At 40.2% G+C, this 19868-nt stretch overlaps 1 protein-coding gene across 1 annotated transcript in view; it reads left to right on the top strand.

Annotated features, from left to right (window-relative positions):
- fah (fumarylacetoacetate hydrolase (fumarylacetoacetase)) overlaps positions 1-14955 on the top strand; it is a 56662-nt gene extending 41707 nt beyond the window's left edge. Inside the window, exons 9-10 of the mRNA XM_017304149.1 lie at positions 11646-11763; positions 14454-14955. Coding sequence (XP_017159638.1) covers positions 11646-11763; positions 14454-14530 — 195 coding nt within the window. The 3' untranslated portion in view covers positions 14531-14955. The remainder of the gene's footprint in view (positions 1-11645; positions 11764-14453) is intronic.
- The last annotated feature ends 4913 nt before the right edge of the window (positions 14956-19868 follow it).

Genomic DNA, 19868 nt, shown 5'->3' with positions numbered 1-19868 from the left:
TTCAGACACGTGTCCATGTTTCAGACACATGTGTAACTGTGTTTTCCATCTGAAACACAGTTACCTACTGGCTGTAACAGTCATAATTGTGTGGTCTCTCATTAACACAACCTAGGTTATTACTAGTGATGTCACAGGTATGCGCCACTACTCCCCTGTTCAGAGCATAGGAGAAACGTGTTTCAGATGGACACGTCTGAAACATGGACACATTTCAGACACGTGTCCATGTTTCAGACACATGTGTAACTGTGTTTTCCATCTGAAACACAGTTACTGTGTTTCAGTCCTGGCCCCCCCTTGACCCCCCCCAACTTTAAAAGTTGGGGGGGGCAAGGGGCCCCACAGCTACTGTGTTTCAGATGGAAACACAGTAACTCTCCCTAACTAAGAGTAATTCTCCCTAAGAGTTAGGTATTTTATCCCCCTAACTCTTAGTAACATTACAGGGTGTATGGACACTGCTATTTCATGTTTGACAATACAGTCATTCAGCCAGGCTTTGTAAAGTTGGCAAAGAGTGTGGTACTGTGGAATTCTCAGTACCAGTCTGGTTGTGAGTTTTTGACTCTCCTGCTGATTGTGTCAGCCGCCTCCTCACCACCACTGATCACGACTCAAATGCTTTCACTTTCTACACTGTAACAAATGGCTGTAAAATTTACAGCATGAAAATACAACAAGATGGTTGGGCTTTGAAAATACAGCTTTTTACTGTGATTTGAAATGCGTATGGAAAGTATGAGACGTGATTGGACCTCTGGATCATGTACGGAAATTTACAGCTGTACTGTAAATGTTTAATGTACAGTTGCATTGTGAGATATTTACCGGCTGGAGGCGAACGTTCATAGGCTAGAGGGCGTGGTCACTTTCACCGGGTAAGTACTTTTTAACAAACATTATATTGCAGTTTTGTGTTTGTGTACAAAAATATATTTTATGTGGTTATATTGAGCTACTCTCGCTTATTTTCTAAAACTAACTTTGGTTATTTCTCAGCTAGCATTATGTGCTTTTTAGTTTAGTTCACCTAGAATAGGCAGATGGCTATTGCTGGGTTTCAGATGACGTAGGACCGATGTTACTCAATGAAGATGGAGGGCCAGAAGTAAATGCAGCCCATTTATTTCTGTTGATCCAGCATCAAAATGTTCATACTTTGAGTCCTGTACAGTTGTTCCAACCGTTCTAATTCCCCCACATGGTTCTTGTCTGACCGCGAAGTATATTTGTATCCAGACACGAACATGGGGTTTCTGTACATTGGACCTGAATCCAGTGTCCTACAACGACTCAACATTAAAGTATAACTCCAGCATGAATTTGGGTTTATAGAAGCTAAATCAATTATTTACCAGGAGATCCAAGCTCATAGAAATAACATGGGTTAGTTTGTTGTTAGCGATAGCATCGTTATCATACACTAATTACTTAAAATAGCACAATTCACTACTCATCCAGCAGAAACTAGTCGACAGCCTAGTTTCTGCTGGAAACTAGGCAGAAACTACAATAAGTAGTTTCTGCCTACTGGTGTTGACCTAAATGCTTGGGTCAAGCATTTAGGTCAAGCATTGATCCTAAATGCTTGACCCAATTTGAAAGTAAATGATTGTATTCTCCAGGCTTTTGAAAGCTTTCTTCTGGCTCGTCGTATAGTATGAGGTCTGCAGCTCCAGGTAGTTGATGTCGATCGCCTTGATGCGGGTAAATCCTCAAAATTACTGAGATAATGCGAATCATATCCTAAATATACGCATATTTTTTCGAGATGCCTTGTCTGTTCCAGCCTATTTAGGGCATTAGCGTACTGTTGTGATCAATTTTGCTTTGTTTTGAACTGGAGAAATCCATTTCCGGCCCTACATCTGAATTTTGTGCATCATCCGCGTCATGTGTCTGAAACCCAGCAATATTCTGGTCTTTTTGCGGAAGTTGTTTGAGGGTAGAACAGTAGAACAGTTTTTTTTTATTATTATTTTCTCTCACACATAGGACTGTCAACGTTAACGCGTTAGCACACACAATTAACCTGAACACTTTAAGGCATTAATATTATGTAACGCTAATCAATCGAACCATCTATTTTGACATCAGATCCTCTCTTCCACGTTGAGGTATCTAGTTCACAGTAGCACATTACACACGGGGAGCTACGGACAGCAAAATACTTTTTTCGCAACATCAGAGCAATAAGAGTTGAATAGTTTCAACTTTCTTGTGTTGGGTCTTTAGCCAACGTTGTGTACATCTAATTTACTAGTCCGCAATTTCACGTGCACGAATTACACTGGTCTTTGCTGGCTGGATGAGGACAATTGAGTGCTGCTTCATCACAGGAAATGAATGTAGAGGAACATTTCTAAATCAACGTTTAAAACAAACTAACTTTCTATAAACCTTACTGAATATAAAAACCTGGAAAACTAAGAATCTAAGAATCTTCAGACGTGGTTGGTTTGAGACAACAAAATATTTTTTGAGAATGTGCATGTTTGATATGGGCTTCATGGGCAGTTGCTCTTGGCAGTATCATAAAAGGGTGGGGCAACCAAGAACTAAAAATTAAAATAGATAAGATCTATTTTATTAGATCTATCAGTTTGAACAAGTTTGGTACCACTTGTATGCATGTGTAGTGGAGTAAATTTCTCTTAGTTGCTATTGAGTATGCAAGATAATTGCTTGAACTTTAAATTGTTGGTGTGCAGCAAGAGGGGTTTGCACAGCTGTGTGCATATTTATATCTCAAGTAGGCCTGTCACGATAACAAATTTTGCTGGACGATTGTCTAAAAAATTATTGCGATAAATGATAATATTGTTTCAAGACCTTTTGACGCTGATTTAATGGAAATGACTAATAATACATGCAATTTCCTGATAGATACACTTTATTTTCAAAAGAACACATAACACTGGAACTGATAAACTAAATAAACAAAACAACTAAAAACAAAAATAAAATGGATTCTCAGTCTCCATTAACAAAAACGTACTTGAATAAAAACTAAAACATAAAGCCAAAGTGGAAATAAATAGKGCATTCAACCAAAAGAGTGCAGATTATGAAGTCTGTATACTATATTGCCCTTCAGTAATCACTAGATTTAAATAGAGAAAACGGGCACATCTGACTGACTACCTAATGCAGTAGTTCACACTACACTATTTTTTGCCCCTATTTTCCCCTTAAGATAATCTTAGATCGTTGGCCGATCTAAGATTGTGGCTGGTGATTTCGTAACCGAATCATCCTGCAGTGTGTGGTGGGTTACGGTAGATCGTCGTGGCCGTTCCAATCTAAATCAGGGTTTTCTCCGACTGGGAGCTTAACGCTGAATGTGACAGGTAGCCAATCAGAAAGCGCGGATTCTCTTCCGCGCTTTCTGAGGGGAAATTACGGAGGGGAATCCCACACAGCTAACATGGCGCAACCATGTTAGCTGTGTGGCCAAAGTCCAAAGTGTAGCGGACATCGGAGATGATTTGTGCTATCATTAATGTTTATTGCAAAGAATATAAAAATGACAAGGGGAGGAGTTGGAGCCAAATTGCTACCGCAGTTGATAAACCCKGTAAGTTTTCAGCTGTTCTTCGTTAACGTGACATAAATAGGTTATAATGATTTTCATTCAGTCAGGACTTTACACTGACACATGCATCACAGGTAGATTCTAGTAAAGCATTGATTTATGCCTGGTTTTGAAATTAGTTAACTGGACTTGTAGCCATTATTTTGTGCCCATGTGGCTGGACACCACAAAGCACAATCAGACCCGATCGAACCGTTATACCTAGGATTTCTGTCGGCTAAGGTGTGGGTTTGAAAATGGGCCGACAACTCGTGTCGTGTGCGCTGGACATTAGACTAAGGAAATGAGGAAGGGAGGGTCAGTGGAGAGCACCAGAGCTGAGCCTTTTTTCATTCAGTGTCATCAACAGAAAGAAAAAAGGCCGGAAGAGACGATAAAGACGATAACTAAAATGAGGTCGATAGGTTTAATTTATCGTCCCATTAATTGATTTATCGTTTATCGCAACAGGCCTAATCTCAAGCTTACAAAGTTAGACATAGTGATTAATTGTGATTGATCAGCCTGTGCCAGATTCTGTTATGGGCGACATGGGCAACCGCCCAGGGCGGCATCTTGTAGGGGGTGACAAGATCGACCCCTCACCGCTCTCACCGCCCCAGATACTCCAATTGTCTGTCTCACTGTAACTTCCATAGACGAATGGATGCAAGACATAGTGAGATATTGCCATCTCACTGTATCTTCCAACCTTAGGTCCAGGCCCCGCGGCATGGGCGGGAATTGGGGGGCATTGCCTGCCCACAGAATCAGCCGTGCCCCCCTGTACTGGAAGATGTTTGTTGTTTTTACCTTAAAGCGGCCAACTCTGTTATTCCTATATTGATTTGATACAGTAGGGCACAGGTGTCCAACTCCAGTCCCCAAGGGCCAGTGTCCTGCAGTTTTTGGATTTGCCACAGGTTCAAAACACTGGAATGAAATGGCTTAATTACCTCCTCCTTGTGTAGATAAGTTCTCCACAGCCTTGCTAATGACCTGATTATTATATTCAGGTGTGGTGCAGCAGAGGCACATCTAAAAGTTGCAGGACACCGGCCCTTGAGTACTGGAGTTTGACACCCCTGCAGTAGGGGCTTCCGCACGTCCCATATATGTGCCCTCTGTCACTTTTTTTCAGCAGCTAAAACTGTTTAATCCGTTGTTAACGCGTCCTGTTTTTCCGAGCCACCTTTAAACGCAGCATGAGCGCTAAGATGCTCTTGCTGAAGCTGCGCAGGTGTGTTAGAATCATGGCAGCAAAATGCAAAGAACTTGGCACAGTTTTACCCCCAAACTAACTGACTGAGTTGAATAATGCTGTTGGATGCAGGTAATGTTAGCTAAATGATGACTAGCTAGTAATACAACATGTTAAGCTTGACAACAAGTAGTCTACAGGCTACTGATGTTGTTTATGTTCAAAAGTGGGTTGTACTTGTTACGTTCACTTGAGTAACTTTTTTGGGAGAAAAAATGTATTTATAAGAGTAGTTTTACTGCACTTTTTCTTTTACTTGAGTAATATTATTATTGCTACATAGATTCCTTTTGCCCCCTCAAAATAAGCTGATGCCCCCCTGTTAAACTCGTCTGGAGCTGGGGCTGCTTAGGTCTACAGACAGAGGCACAGAAGGTACATACATTGTCTGTGTCTGTCTACAAACATTGTATATGGATAGAGAGATCAGAATGTATTTGTCTATGGAAATGTCTCTCTGTACCTGAGTATTAAGATAAAATTAAAACTAATATCACTGAACATTGTTATTTTTCAGGAAACTGCATCAAGGGCACAAGCTGGTCCAGCACCTTTTGCCACCTAGAGTATTTTTTCATAGGTGAGTGAGAACTTTGAGAACTATTTCAGTAATGCCTTTACAAAACATATGTGGTACTTCACAAGCATCTAATCTAAAAATTTAATACGTACTTAAAAAAACAAAAGGGTTGATTTGAACAGTCTCCCATCTGTTTCTAGGCGATTCATAGGCCTCAACCCAGAAAGCAGAACAAAAGCTGCAAACGGAAAAGTGACATCAAAACCAACAGGACAACTTATGCAAAACACTAGGACAGCAGTGAACCCGTGTGTCTCCATTCTTCTCCTTCATGGACTACCAGTGGAACTTTTAAAATGGTTAAAAGTTTACACACAATCAGTTCTCTTACTCCATCTCTCTCCCTGTCTGTCTTTTTCTCTGCCTGTCTCTCTGTATCTGTCCTGTCCTCCGACGAAGGAAGGTCATAGAGAGTGTCTGTCCACTAAATCTTTCCTTTTCATCTTGTCTGTCTTTAACTGACATAAATGCAGTTTAATGTGCTGTTTATCTCATGTATTAAAACATGTTTTTCTTTTTTTATCTTCTAGCAACCCTTTGATTTCTGGAGAAGTTCAGGACTGAGACCAACTCAGAACTCATCCATGTTGGTTTTGTTTGGCTGTTCACCAAGTCTTAAATTTGCCCAAATGTTTAAGATGTACTGTTGGGGTTCCAATAAAGTTTTGAAAAATATGTAACTTCAAACTTTGACATTGCTGGATCCCCCTTCCTTCCTTCGAAGGAAGAAAATGACAGACATTTAGAATTTTGACTGCAAGATTTACATAAAAAGCTGGTGAAATATTGTTTTTATGACTTTGACATGCAGTTTGCTTGGAAACTTTGACATTTGGGCACTTTTGTTTTAGTAATTATTTAATTCATTGTATTCAATGTCTGAGTGGTCCGTGCCTCCATTGCCGAGGCAGCTTATCAGAGCTGTGGCCGCAAGGTTGTCAGTGCCTGTCGCGGCGGCAACCCTCAAACTCGTTGGTGGAGGGACGCTGTCAAGCTGAAGAAGGAGTCCTATCGGGCCTTTTTGGCCTGTGGGACTCCAGAAGCAGCTGATGGGTACCGGCAGGCAAAGCAGCATGCGGTTCGGGTGGTCGCTGAGGTAAAAACTCGGGCGTGGGAGGAGTTTGGAGAGACCATGGAGAAAGACTTCTGCACGGCTTTGAAGTGATTCTGGTCCACCATCCGGTGTCTCAGGAGGGGGAAGCAGTGCAGCACCAACACTGTTTATAGTGGGGATGGTGTGCTCCTGACCTCGACTTGGGACATTGTGGGCCGGTAGGCGTAATACTTCGAAGACCTCCTCAATCCCACCAACATGCCTTCCATTGAGGAAGCAGAGCCTGGGGACTCTGGGTCGGGCTCTCCAATCTCTGGGGACGAGGTTGCCAAGGTGGTTGAGCAGCTCCTCGGTGGCAGGGCCCCGGGGGTGGATAAGATCCGCCCGGAGTTCCTTAAGGCTCTGGATGTTGCAGGGTTGTGTTGGCTCACACGACTCTGCAATATCTCATGAACATCGGGGGCAGTTCCCTTGGATTGGCAGACTGGGGTGGTGGTCCCCCTGTTCAAAAAGGGGGACGGGAGGGTGTGCTCCAATTACAGAGGGGTCACACTCTTAAGCCTACCTGGTAAGGTCTATTCAGGGGTCCTGGAGAACAGGGTCTGTCGGATAGTCGAACCTCGGATTCAGGAAGAGCAATATCGCCAGCAGCGATATTGCATCGCTGCTGGCGATGCTGTCATCAATATCATTGGTTATGGTCTTCGCCAAGGCTTCCTCCATCTGACTGACAGTTTCATGGTGAGTGTATATGTGTGCACTGGTAAGGTTTGGGCAGCCACTTGACTGTAACAGCTTTATCAGGTCAGGATACAGGTGGCTCGGGGTGTTTGTTTTAGCCATATGCAGCACAACTTTAAGTTGTGTTTTTAATGCCTTATTGCAGGCAACCTGTGATTTATCCACATGCTTAATCATAGCTGCACTCTGGTTGAGCACTCTTGAAGCCTTGATGTGGCTGTGGCTTTTTTGGTGGTCATTTAATGCTGATTTCTGTATGTTTGTGCACCCTCGAACAAATCTGTTTCTCAAATTGGCTTTTTTACACGTCGCAAAACATTTTTCCATCCTCCCTCCTCAGCCAAGAGAACTCCTGCTCCCACTGAATTCTGTATTCCCGCCTGACCTCCTTGCTACAAGTTGATCGTGTAGTGTAGGGCGGATTACTTGTTTGTCCTTCATCCTCCACTGCATCACTCCCTCTTTTTTCAACATGATTGCAGTTATTGGGCTTTTTGAAGAAACTTCATATTCTAAGCTGCCTTGACATTTTTTTCAAATGTAGTTGTTGGGGTTTTTTAAAGTTAGCTCAAGACCTATATAGAACCAGACACAAGACAAATGAGGGTTTTATGACTTCCTTTGCAAAGGGAGAGATCCACAACCTCTAACCCGCTCGGGATCAAAGATTGGTGAGCTCTGCTCCACTCTGATTGGAATTAGCTTTTATTATGATGACCTTCTTCAGTAGAACAATGCTGAGATAACAGAACAGATGGACCCCTTGAGTAGGAAATTACATTATAGATAAAGAAAGAACCTTAAACTGGTCAAAGGTAACTGAACACATGTAGATAAAACACTCAAATAAAATGATGAAACAATGATTAGTTAAAATGATTAATTTTACCCAACAGTAGTCAACAACGTCATGTATTTTCTTCTCCCTTTGGTTTATTGGCGGTTGGCAAAAACTGTAATGTGCAATTACCGCCACCTACCAGACTGGGGTGTGAAGTTCATGCACCGGTTGGTAGAGAGTGGATGTTATTCTGTCAAACGACGGATGGTGTTTAGATTTCTCCGTCATCACGTAAAATAACCAGTCAAATACGGAAAATATTCGGTTAACGCGACCTCTGGGAGGGTGCATGGGAGTTCGCCCAACCGGTCTACATGTGTTCTGTGGACTTGGAGAAAGCATTCCCCGTGTCCTTCGGGGGACTCTGTGGAGGGTTCTGCAGGAGTATGGGGTACTGGGCCCTTTGATATGCGCTGTTCGCTCCGTGTATGACCGGTGCCAGAGTCTGGTCCGCATTGCCTGCAGTAAGTCGGGCTCGTTTCCTGTGAGAGTTGGACTCTGCCAAGGCTCCCCTTTGTCACCAATTCTGTTCATTACTTTTATGGACAGAATTTCTAGGTGCAGCCAAGGTGTTGAGGGGATCCGTTTTGGTGGCCTTAGGGTTAGGTCTCGTCTCTGCTTTTTGTGGATGATGTGGTCCTATTGACTTCATCGAGTCGTGATCTGCAGCTCTCGCTGGAGCGGTTCGCAGGCGAGTATGAAGTGGCCGGGATGAGGATCAGTGCCTCCAAATCCGAGGCCATGGTCTTGAGCCGGAAAAGGGAAGAGTGCCTTCTTCGGGTTGGGGGGGGGGGTGTCCTGCCCCAAGTGGAGGAGTTTAAGTATCTGGGGATCTTGTTCACGAATGGGGGAAGAAGGGAGCGGGAGATCAACAGGTGGATCGGTGCAGCGCCTGCTTCACGGCAGACGCTGCACCGGTCCGTCGTGGTGAAGAGAGAGCTGAGTCAAGAAGCAAAGCTCTCGATTTACCGGTCGATCTACGTTCCCACCCTCATCTATGGTCATGAGCTTCGGGTCATGACCGAAAGAATGAGATCACGGATACAAGCGGCCGAAATGGGTTTCCTCTGCAGGGTGGCGGGGCTCTCCCTTAGAGATAGGGTGAGAAGCTCTGTCATTCGGGAGGGACTCGGAGTAGAGCCGCTGCTCCTCCACGTCGAGAGGAGCCAGTTGAGGTGGCTCGAGCATCTGGTCAGGATGCCTCTTGGACGCCTCCCTAGTGAGGTGTTCCGGGCACGTCCCACCGGGAGGAGGCCCCAGGGAAGACCCAGAACACGCTGGAGGGATTATGTCTCTCAGTTGGCCTCGGAACGCCTTGGGGTTTCCCCGGAGGAGCTGGAACAAGTGGCTGGGGAGAGGGAAGTCTGGGCCTCCCTTCTGAAGCTGCTGCCCATGCGACCCCACCCCGGATGAAGCGGAAGAAAATAGATGGATGGATGTATTCAATGTAATATTACTATGAGGGTAAATGTATCAGTTATGTTTTTAGATCATTGTATTTTTCACTTTGGTTGCAATACTTTGACTTCTATGTAACAAGCAAATATTGCTGTTGCAAAATACTATATTTTGTTTTGCTTCAGTTTGTCAAATCTAAATTGACAATAAAATAAAGCGATTTTAAAATATATGTATATTTTTTTTAATTAGAAAAATAAGATTTTTGAGAGTTTGATAAATTAAGTTGCAAGTTCACATTTATACTTTTAAAAGCTAGCAAACTATGCAGTTTTATGAACTACTGTAAAATGACAACTTTTTGTAATTCTATTATAAAATTACTGTAATTTATTTTTTTATGATAAAATGTGATGAAATCACAGTAACCATGTTATATAATTACTGTCCTATTTTAAAGAAATTATAGTAGCACTAATCAAATTACAGTAAGACAGTAATAAAAATTACAGTAAACTGCAATAAAATTGCAGTAAACCTGCAATAAAATTACAGTAAAATTATAATAAAATTACAGTATACCTGCAATAAAATTACAGTAAAATTGTAAAAATTACAGTAAAACTAATAGAATTACAGTAAGGCTACTGTAAAAAAAAAATACAGTAAGGTTACTGTAAAGTTATTGTAATTTATTTACCGTAAAAATTACAGTAACTGGCTGGTAACCCTGCTGCCAGTAAGTTACTGTAAATTCTACAGTGACTTTTTTTTTTTTACAGTGTACACAAACTGAGAACATGTATCTAGAAAGTTAATTTTCTATTCCCTCCCTCTCTGTTGTGTTGTGCTGGAATAAGAATAAGCAAGTGATTTCTTCTTTTTTTCTGGGGGTGCCGTTGTTGCTTCTTCTTAATATTTTCTAAGATACATAAGCAGAATCTCCACCTTAGAGATGATATTATGTTTTAGTGCATCAATTTTCTCATTCAAGATGTATTTGGTTTTGAATCATGGACCCATAAGTGACTATCTGTGATGTGCTGGTCACTTGAAAGACCCAGCTGCATTTGATTTTGAGCCAGTTCTCTTCTTTTCCTCCAGCTGTGTGTTACATCTGACTCATAAAAATAATTTAGAATAACTCATAAGTTATAGATCATTTGCTAGGTTCAGCAGGATTAGAATTGGAATTCCATTTTTCATTTATGTTAAATGTGCCGTTTTTATATCAGAATAAAGTTTACAGTACATATGTAATGAACCCATTTGCTCAGAGAGAGTTTTACTGATACAAAGGATAACTAAGGGAGAATATTAGATCTAGAAAGACTAAGGCTCCTTGGTAATTGTATTTCATGTCATGTTTTACAAAAGCTTAAAAGATTATTTAAGAATGATTTAACTGGTTTAAAATGCTAATCATAATTTTATGGTTAAAAGGAATTTAACTTATGTGTTTTCTGTGGTTAAAAATAATGTTATGTAATACAAAAGACTGAGTCAAAAAAAATAGAACATGCATGTAAAATGTTACTGTGGTAAGTGGGGAATTATCCGTTCTCCATGCTGAGTTCTTGATATATGAGGTTAAAGAAGAGTCAGTGAGTTGAATTCATGAATTCCATTTATTAATACCAAAATACACCTGGTCCATTTCTCATGCCACCTTTAGGAGTTAGCCAGACAAAATGGCAACCAAGAACAGTTTGTGATCTGCTTTGTTAGCCTCTAGCCAAGTTACGCCCTAAAGAGGGCGTTCCCTAGTGTGTCATTCCCTCTAACCCTAGCTCTCATTTGCATTTCCTAACATGTAATTTCCGTTAGGTTTAGCTTAGCAACTAGTTAAAAGAGATAGAAGGAAAACACAGAATTATTTATTTTCAACAGGTAATACGAGAACTGAAGATGAGAATGGACAGGAAAAAAGTTTTATTTAGCTGTATGCAATGATATCATTATTGTGTGTAGGTTAGGTTTCTTTTGGTGGATCAGATTTCTGGATTCTACATTATTAATATGTACTTTGCATTAATAATGAAAAGAGTAAACATTAGGTCACATTTAGGTCATGTTTAATTGACAGTGCAGAAGCTGACATAATCACACTGTGCATTGTTGTCAAGGTATATTTCTTTACATATTTCTTTAATTATGACTCTAGCTAAATGAAAATTTACTTTATTTCCACAGAACCCTGGCAGTTTTGGTTCCATGCTGGAGCTGTCTTGGGGAGGGTCAAAGAGTATTGACATTGGAGGAGGAAAAGCTAGAACATTCTTGAAGAATGGAGATGAGATCACCATCACAGGTTAGACATTTTGTTGTCAAAGGTGAATAACATATTCATATAACGAAACTTAGGTGGTGCTAAAATCTATGGAAGCCTGTTATTTTGAGATAGTATCTCAGTAATAATGAGATACTATCAAAGATCCAGGATACTCTCACTGGCCACTTTATTAGGTACACCTTGCTAGTGTAGGGTTGGACCGCCTTCAGAATTGCCTTAATCTTTCATGGCATAGATTCAACAAGGTACTGGAAACATTCCTCAGTGAGTCTAGTCCATATTGACATGATAGCATCTCGAAGATTAGTCAGCTGCACATCCATGATACGAATCTCCCGTTCCACCACATCCCAAAGGTGCTCTATTGAATTGAGATCTGGTGACAATGGAAGCCATTCGAGTACAATGAACTCATTGTCATGTTCAAGAAAATAGTCTGACCAGTGCAACGCCGTGGCTCTTCGTGCAGGGCTTGGCCTTAGGCAGAATTAGAGCTGAAACGATTCCTCGAATGATTTGAGTACCTCGATTATTAAAATTCCTCGAGGAAAATGTATCTGCCTCGAAGCTTCATTAAGTTATGTTTTATTATTTAGCGCACCATATTCCGGCTGGGTCGTTATTTGCATTGCGCATCACTATCAGCGCCTGAGTTGTTGACGAAAGCTAAGTGTTAGCAGCATAACATCCAATTTCCAAGTTTGGTCTGGGAGGATTTTATTGACTTTTGATAATGTCCGGGTTTTTGTTGTTTTTTGGGGAACCAATAAGCATCCTTAAAATTAAGGGAGCAATGCTTGGAGTACAGCAAACTTTCTCCTCCCGGAGCTGCTGGTTCAGAGCGCTGTGGGATTATTTATACAGGTGAGCGGATAGACTGAACACTGGGCGGGTGTGCTTTAGATGCGTAGCTTTATGGATGAACCAGAACATTTATTTCATATCATCCCGGTCTCAACAAATGGGTGGTGGATCGCATTGTGATGGTACATAGCTGGTAGATAAGTTTCTGTATGTGACGAACGAAGGTGTCAAATCCCGTCGATAACATGAACACAAAGCTATAAATGTTTTGGCAAGGTGAGAGTTAATCTATTAAACTGAATGAAGAGGAATACAAAAACTAAAAGCTGGAGTACGGACATTTTTTATAAGCGTATTTGAAATTATATTCAATTTATTATTAAATTGAATATAATTTCAGATTTTTGTAAAACTTTTCTTCAGGTTAATTTGGAGAGCTATTATTGTTACAGGTTAATTTTCTAAACTACAGAAAAGTTATTGTTAGGGATGCTCAAATATGAAAAATTTGACAGAATGATATCCGATAGTAATACTGCTGTTATTTTAGATTTACCAATGTTTTATTTTATCTTTCTTTAATGCGATTACTCGATTAATTTTAAGAATAATCAATAGATTACTTGATTACTAAAATATGTGTTTACAAGAGCCCTAGGCAGAATTATGACTTAGGCTCCCCAAGCCTCTAAGCATAACTAACAGTGTTTAAATATAGATTTATTGACGTTTATGAGAAGGAGACCAGGTTAATTGGCCAGCTTAAAATTAATCACTGATTACTGGTTGTTATTATTTGCTGTGATGTACATGTGAACAAACCCAGCTCAAACACAAAGTTTACACTACATTGTAGCCATGGTAACACAACAATCAAACTATCAACAGGATTCTTTGCACTTTTACAAAGTACATTTCCTAATTAAATCCTAAATGTACTACTTATTATTTTTTTCTCTGCTGGATACATTAAATAAAATTTTATAGTATTGTCATACTCAATAAATTGATGCTACATGTTTAGATCTATGGTCTCGCTCAATAATCAATCGCTCAATGTTAGAATTCAACCATTTATAGGGGCCCCTTAATGTCTGGGGCCTACCAGCAGCTACTGAGTTTTCTTTACCTCTATATCTCAGTCTTACAATTCTAGATCTCAGAGGTGCCAACATCAAAAAATTATATAGAGTTAACCCCTCTGAGCTTTTGATCTTTAAAGCAGTCTACATCCAAGTTGTTATAGAGGTTAAACAGAAGTAGTAGGGCTTATTGTGGAGATTTGAGTTTCTCTGTGTGTTCATTTTAGGTTTTGTTTCTAGTGAGTCTCCGTGCTGTCGTGTCTACCCTCTTGAATGTTCCCAGGTGTGTCTCGTTCTGTGAACCCCCTTGTGTATTTAATGCCACCTGTTGTCTCTGTGTCTTCGTCTGGTCCTGGTTGTTACATGTCGTCTTAAGTCTGTTGCTACCGTACATGTAATTCAGTTGCTACCAGTTATGAGCTTTAGCCTTCCACTCAACTGTGCTCCCTGTATCTTGGACTGTTTTTTGAGCTTTTGCCTTCATTAAATCATCATCTTCACTTCAACCTGAGTCCTCAGCGTCTGCCTCACCACCACACACTGCACTTCCTGACATTTATTAAAATAGCAGCAAATTTGCTTATTTCATAACATGCTTCATAACCAGCGACCTTCTCTCCTGTGATCTGTTAAATTGCAGTCTCAGATCAACACAACCCTCCAATCTTATTTTTTAAGTGACTTTTATACTGACTACCAAGCCTCATCATAATTTTAAAATGTTTATGTATTGTTTTGATGTATGCTGTCTAATTATTGTTATATTCTTCTGTAACAGCTGAATGTCAGTATTTTGTAATAATGATTATTTCTTCTTCTTAGGTTACTGTGAAGGAGATGGATACAGGGTGGGGTTTGGACTCTGCAAAGGAACCATCCTCCCAGCCCTAAATCACTGAAACCAACAGTTATTGCTAAAGTCAAATATATATAAATATATCCAATCAACTTTTATGCTTCCAATTCTAATACCGATCACCCTTGAAGGCCAATCTTTGCCGATCACCTAGATTGGCTGTTAATTTTTCGCTAATTATAGCAGTATTTATACATAAGTATAAATACTGCTATGTGATCTGGCAAAATGGAAAAATTACCTGGCAATGTATTTACCTTATTTAGACATAAACTACTAAATATTTGCAGGCACAATACAGCAGCTATTCAGTCAAAAGGACAACTGAAAAACCTGCAATCACTAAAATAATATTTAACAGTAGGTCCTCAGTACCATAAATTATTCATGTCAAATAAATCTCAAAACACTGCCTATATCAAATAATGTCAAGAAGAAAGAAATATTCATTCAGAGTCAAATGCAGGTTGCATCAAAATAACAATATTGAGTTACTGAATCAAAACTTCCTGATAGCTTGGCTAGCTGATTAATGCTGGTTCTGATTGGTTGTTTTTGACTGAGCAGAGTAATTCTGCAGAACACAGGGGGGAGACAAAGATTGTTTTTCTTTTTTTTAGAGATCATCTATCTCATGTTATTACATAGCGAAAGTTTTAATGCATACAATATCTAAAATCTTTTCTTTTTTAAAGTTACGTGCTGCAGCTTTAAGCAGAGGTTTGGTGTGAGAGTGGAGCATAAATGGCGCTCCGTATGTGATATACTACTACCAGTAGTGCAGAGGTGCCCAAAACGTCAATCGCGATCGACCGGCCGATGGCGGGAAGGTTTTGAGTCGATCTCGGCAGGTGACAAACTGATCGCCGCCGGGACACTGAGACCAGCAATTCCTCTTCTGACAGGCTTATCAAAAATATTCACTAAGATCCTAAACGTTTGTAGCTTCATTAAAAAAAGAATAATTATAAAAAAAATCAACGAAACGTGTTCAAATTTAAAATCTCAGTAATTATTGTATTAAACAAGGTGTTGCGCAATTCAATGCGTTTCGGTTCCATTAATAACAACAAAAAACGCGACTCAAAGACCGACTGAGAGCAGAGCAGGAGTTTAAATTAGCTATTTAACCACCGCTGTGTACATGAGAGGCTTATTAATAATCGAGAAATAAATATCAAGCCTGGAAACCTGATATTGTAACGGACTGAATGCTGTGTTTTTAAAGAAATCGCTGCTCAGCTTGGCAGGCGGTTGCCACGGCAACGGGTGTGCTTAAACGACAGAGAGTAAAAAGAGTGGTTTTGAGTTGATCGTCTTTTCGGATTGTTTTACCTTTTGTTTACCTTTGCTGTGGCTCATTACAGCCGCTGTAGTTTCTGAACGTTCAATAAACGACAAACTTGGACTAATTACCTCGTTCGTTTGTGAGTAGGCTATACATCACAACAAACATCAAATAGGACAAATAGGGGAAACTGGGTATGGTTGTAACACTTTTTGCTCCAGCACCTTTAACTCACAGAATTTTTGAGCTAGAGTTTTCAAACTTTTATACAAAATACCCAGTCGTGAAAACTGGTACAAGAATGTGAGATCTGTCCAGGTACACGCAGAAAACGGAATAAAGGCCTGAGAAATAACAGCAAATCTTGTATATTGATTTGATGATGATTAAGAGAAACAAGTATGAAATATAATACACAGGTGAAAGTAAGAATGTCTGTAATGTATAATCAAACTGTATGCTTTGTATTTTTGAATCAGTTAAAATGTTATAATGCATTATGGAAATTTAGGTTTGTACCTTTGAGTTAACAGTAACAACTTGATTGTTGTATAAGAATCATTGATTATTAAAAGATTAGAAATGATGAGTGAGGAAGAATCATACTGAAGTAATAATTGATAAAGTAACAAACTGATTATGTTTTGTGATGAATTGCAGAGATGAAATGTAGAAAGACTTAAGATTGTGAGAAACAGAATTTACTGTGTTGCAATTAGTACACTGAGCTGGGCGGGGGTGCTGGGAAAGCAGATGGCCGGTGGAAAAAGAGAAGTACCGAAGAGAGTTGCAGCAATGAGTCATGGGTGAGGTGATGGTTGGGGAAGGTTGGGACTTTCCACAATGAGTCATGAAGGAGGTGATGGTTGGGGGAGGTAGGGACTTTCCACAGACAGTGGGACGGTTCGAAAGCCACATAGACCTCTCCCATAAACAACCATGGGTCGAGAAAGTATAAAAACCAGCGGATAGGGGAGGGAAGTGGTTCTTTGTCCGTGGCGCAGAAGAGGAGCCAGCAAGAGGACGCAGGCTGAAGACCAGCAGAGGACCGCACCCTGGGACCAAGGGAAGCTCAAAGACTTCACGCCGCCAAGAAGGGACGAGTTCCATCAGCCCCGACCCTGGTTCCTGATCCGACCGACTCCTCTGCCTCTACCCAATGTTCTCCACTCTACTGCAGCAGACTTGGAGAAGAGACGGAGGTCATTTAATGACAAAGATTCTGCACATTAGGACAACAAACAGTTCTGCTCTGCTTCTCTTCTGAAAGAGGACTTTGCTCCGTCTGGACAAAGACTTTGACCAAGGATATCTGAAAATTACAGCTGCAGAGACCAAGTGCCATCGGGTATGAGTTGACCTGCTTCTCCCCCCGAAAGCCTCGCTCAGTAAACTTAGTGACACAGGTTAGGGATAGGAATGAAGACAGGATGTGATTGACTTTAAATTGATTTTATTATATTATTACCGATTTCATAATTTTTGGAAAATTAACCTGCTTGTCACCTGCCCCTGCTAAAACTTGCTTAATAAAGTTATATTCTAAAATATTAATGAGAATTGTGGACAGTGAATTTAATTGTGTCATTTTTAATCACTTGATTCTCCTGATTGTAGTGAAATTAACATACATGATTCTAGAGATGTGTTGGCTTTGTATTTTTTCTCTGGTGAGAGTTAAAATAATGACCCTGGGACTTAAATCTAAGTCACTGAACCCAATCTAGTCGTTGACAAGTGCCGTTATTTTAGGAAAAGAGCTACCGTTAACAGGAGTGGTTGTAGGGGTTATGCAGCTGTGAGGGCTACTCAGCTGACTGCTCTTCAACTGAAAAGGGTCATAACTTCTGGATCGAAGGTAGTTAGAGCTAGACGAGTCTTTTCCGCCCCCAGTTTAACTAGCTAATCCTCCATAAACTTTCCCTAGGGTAAGACCGAAGTTTTGGGGGTTTTCCGGACCTGTTAGACAGAGAACTGGGCAGTAGCGAGTCCGAGGAATGGTGAGACGTAGGCGGGGCTTACTACTGCAGAGTAACAAACAACCCACATTTGTTTACTACAAATGGCACCAATTCAAACCTCTGCAAGAATATCACAGACCTCATGAGGTCATGTCAAATACATGGTGTTCCTTTGTTACAACCTACTCCGCTACTGGGGTAAGTTGTAACAATTACACAAAAGAAACAAAAACAGAGGCCACACCATGTGATATGTTTATGAGGAATAGAAAATCAGAGTACATAGACACAAAATGTTTTTCAGTTTGTCTAGCACCTACGCTGGTATTCAATTCTTCTCTTGTCTCCAGTGATTAACCTGTCATATGCTTACCTCACACGGAGTAAGTCCATAATACAAGGTCTACTGCCTGAGTCAAATAGTCAGCCAACACTTCCTCTTGCACCTCAGAGAAGACTTTGTTGCTGCTCCAATAACCTACACTGGGAAGATCATTGGAACCCTGTTCTCTCAGCTTCTGCAGTGATTTGCAGTATCTGCTCAGTGTTACATGGCAGATCCCATGCGCCTTCGCAACTGATCTGACTGACTTGCTCTTCTTTGTGACCTCATCAGATGCCTTTCTTAAAACATCTGCAGGCACACCTCTATCAGTCTTTCGTATCCACTACCTAGGCATTCTGTAAAATTATTAAAATCAAAATGTTCTTAGTTGTATGTAAGGGGATGGTTGTAACACTTTTTAAAGATGTGTTACAACCAGTGGTGGGAAGTAACGAAGTACAAGTACTTTGTTACTGTACTTAAGTACAATTTTCGTGTATCTGTACTTTACTTAAGTAGATTTAATAATGGATACTTTCTACTTTTACTCCACTACATTTTACAGTAAGTATCTGTACTTTCTACTTCACTACATTTCTACAAAACTGTCGCGTTACTCATTACATCCAAGTCGCATTGTGTTTTTTTTTCTGTTAAAATGTGAAGTTCAGGGACTTAAGGTGGTGCCGTAAAATCCGAGCAATAACGTGACTTACGTGTCTGTGGTCACCCATCGGCTCCCCCTTTACTCGCACGCGGAGCTCCAAGACATGCGCAGTGGTTTCCTCTGAGCATCAGTAATATAATAGTACGGAAGCGCTACATAAATAATAATATATGGCGACATGTAAAATCAGCAGCGCTTCGCTTTCACAGACGGATGTTAAGACTCGGAATATTAGAATGATTAAATAAATAAAGTTAAATCAAATCAGAATAATTCTTAGATTATCCTGCTGTTGACAGCAGGACCACAGGATAAGGCGGAGGAGCTTGATTTTTTTCACACATTATCCAGCTCATATTAGTGATAGTTTCGACAAATATGTAAAAAAGCTTTAAGTGTATTTTCAAAAAAACAGTTAATTCAAACAAAACTGAAATAATTCCATTATTAATAGACTTAGAGATAAACTGTTGTCAGCTAAATTGATCACTTTTCCAGAGAGCCCTGAACCATTAGGAGGACATTTGTCATAATTTATGACCTTTCTATCCACCTTATTTTTGACGGAAATATGTATAGTCAGTTGGATTTTTGTGTAAGCCTTCCAGTCAGGCACCTCCAGTCAGTGGTGAACTAACTCAGTTTTGACAGTCATTGTAACAACTAAGTCATAATTGTAGCTTTGAGGAAGACTGGGATTGCTTGTGCTGTTAGAGGTTTCCATAATAATTGTTACAAAAAGAAATAATTAATTGGAGGAGGAGTGTTTTAGTCATAAGTTGCATATGAGGATGCAATGACCTTCATCCACTGCCGAAGAATGAGGACTCCCTTCGCCTGTGGTTATAAGCTGTAAAATTAAAAAAAAAAAAAAAAACACCAAATCGACTGTATATTTGCTCTTTTCATTTTATGGACTTAAGACCTATAGAAGACCACCGATAACAGAAAAGTGGCTGGGCTATGAAGTCCAGCCAGTAAGTTCTTATTTCTCAACGGAGAAATAAGAACTGGAGATGTGTCAAGTAGTAAAGGATGTTTACTTGCAAGCTCATGTCTATTGTAAAAAAAATTAAAGAAATATATATATATACACTGCACAAAAAAATAAAGGGAACACTTAAACACTTAAGTGAACAC

Source organism: Poecilia reticulata, linkage group LG3, assembly GCF_000633615.1.
Source record: "Poecilia reticulata strain Guanapo linkage group LG3, Guppy_female_1.0+MT, whole genome shotgun sequence".
Lineage (NCBI taxonomy): Eukaryota > Metazoa > Chordata > Actinopteri > Cyprinodontiformes > Poeciliidae > Poecilia > Poecilia reticulata.
Note: the sequence above shows the minus strand (reverse complement) of the source record. Positions and strands in the feature narration are given on the sequence as shown.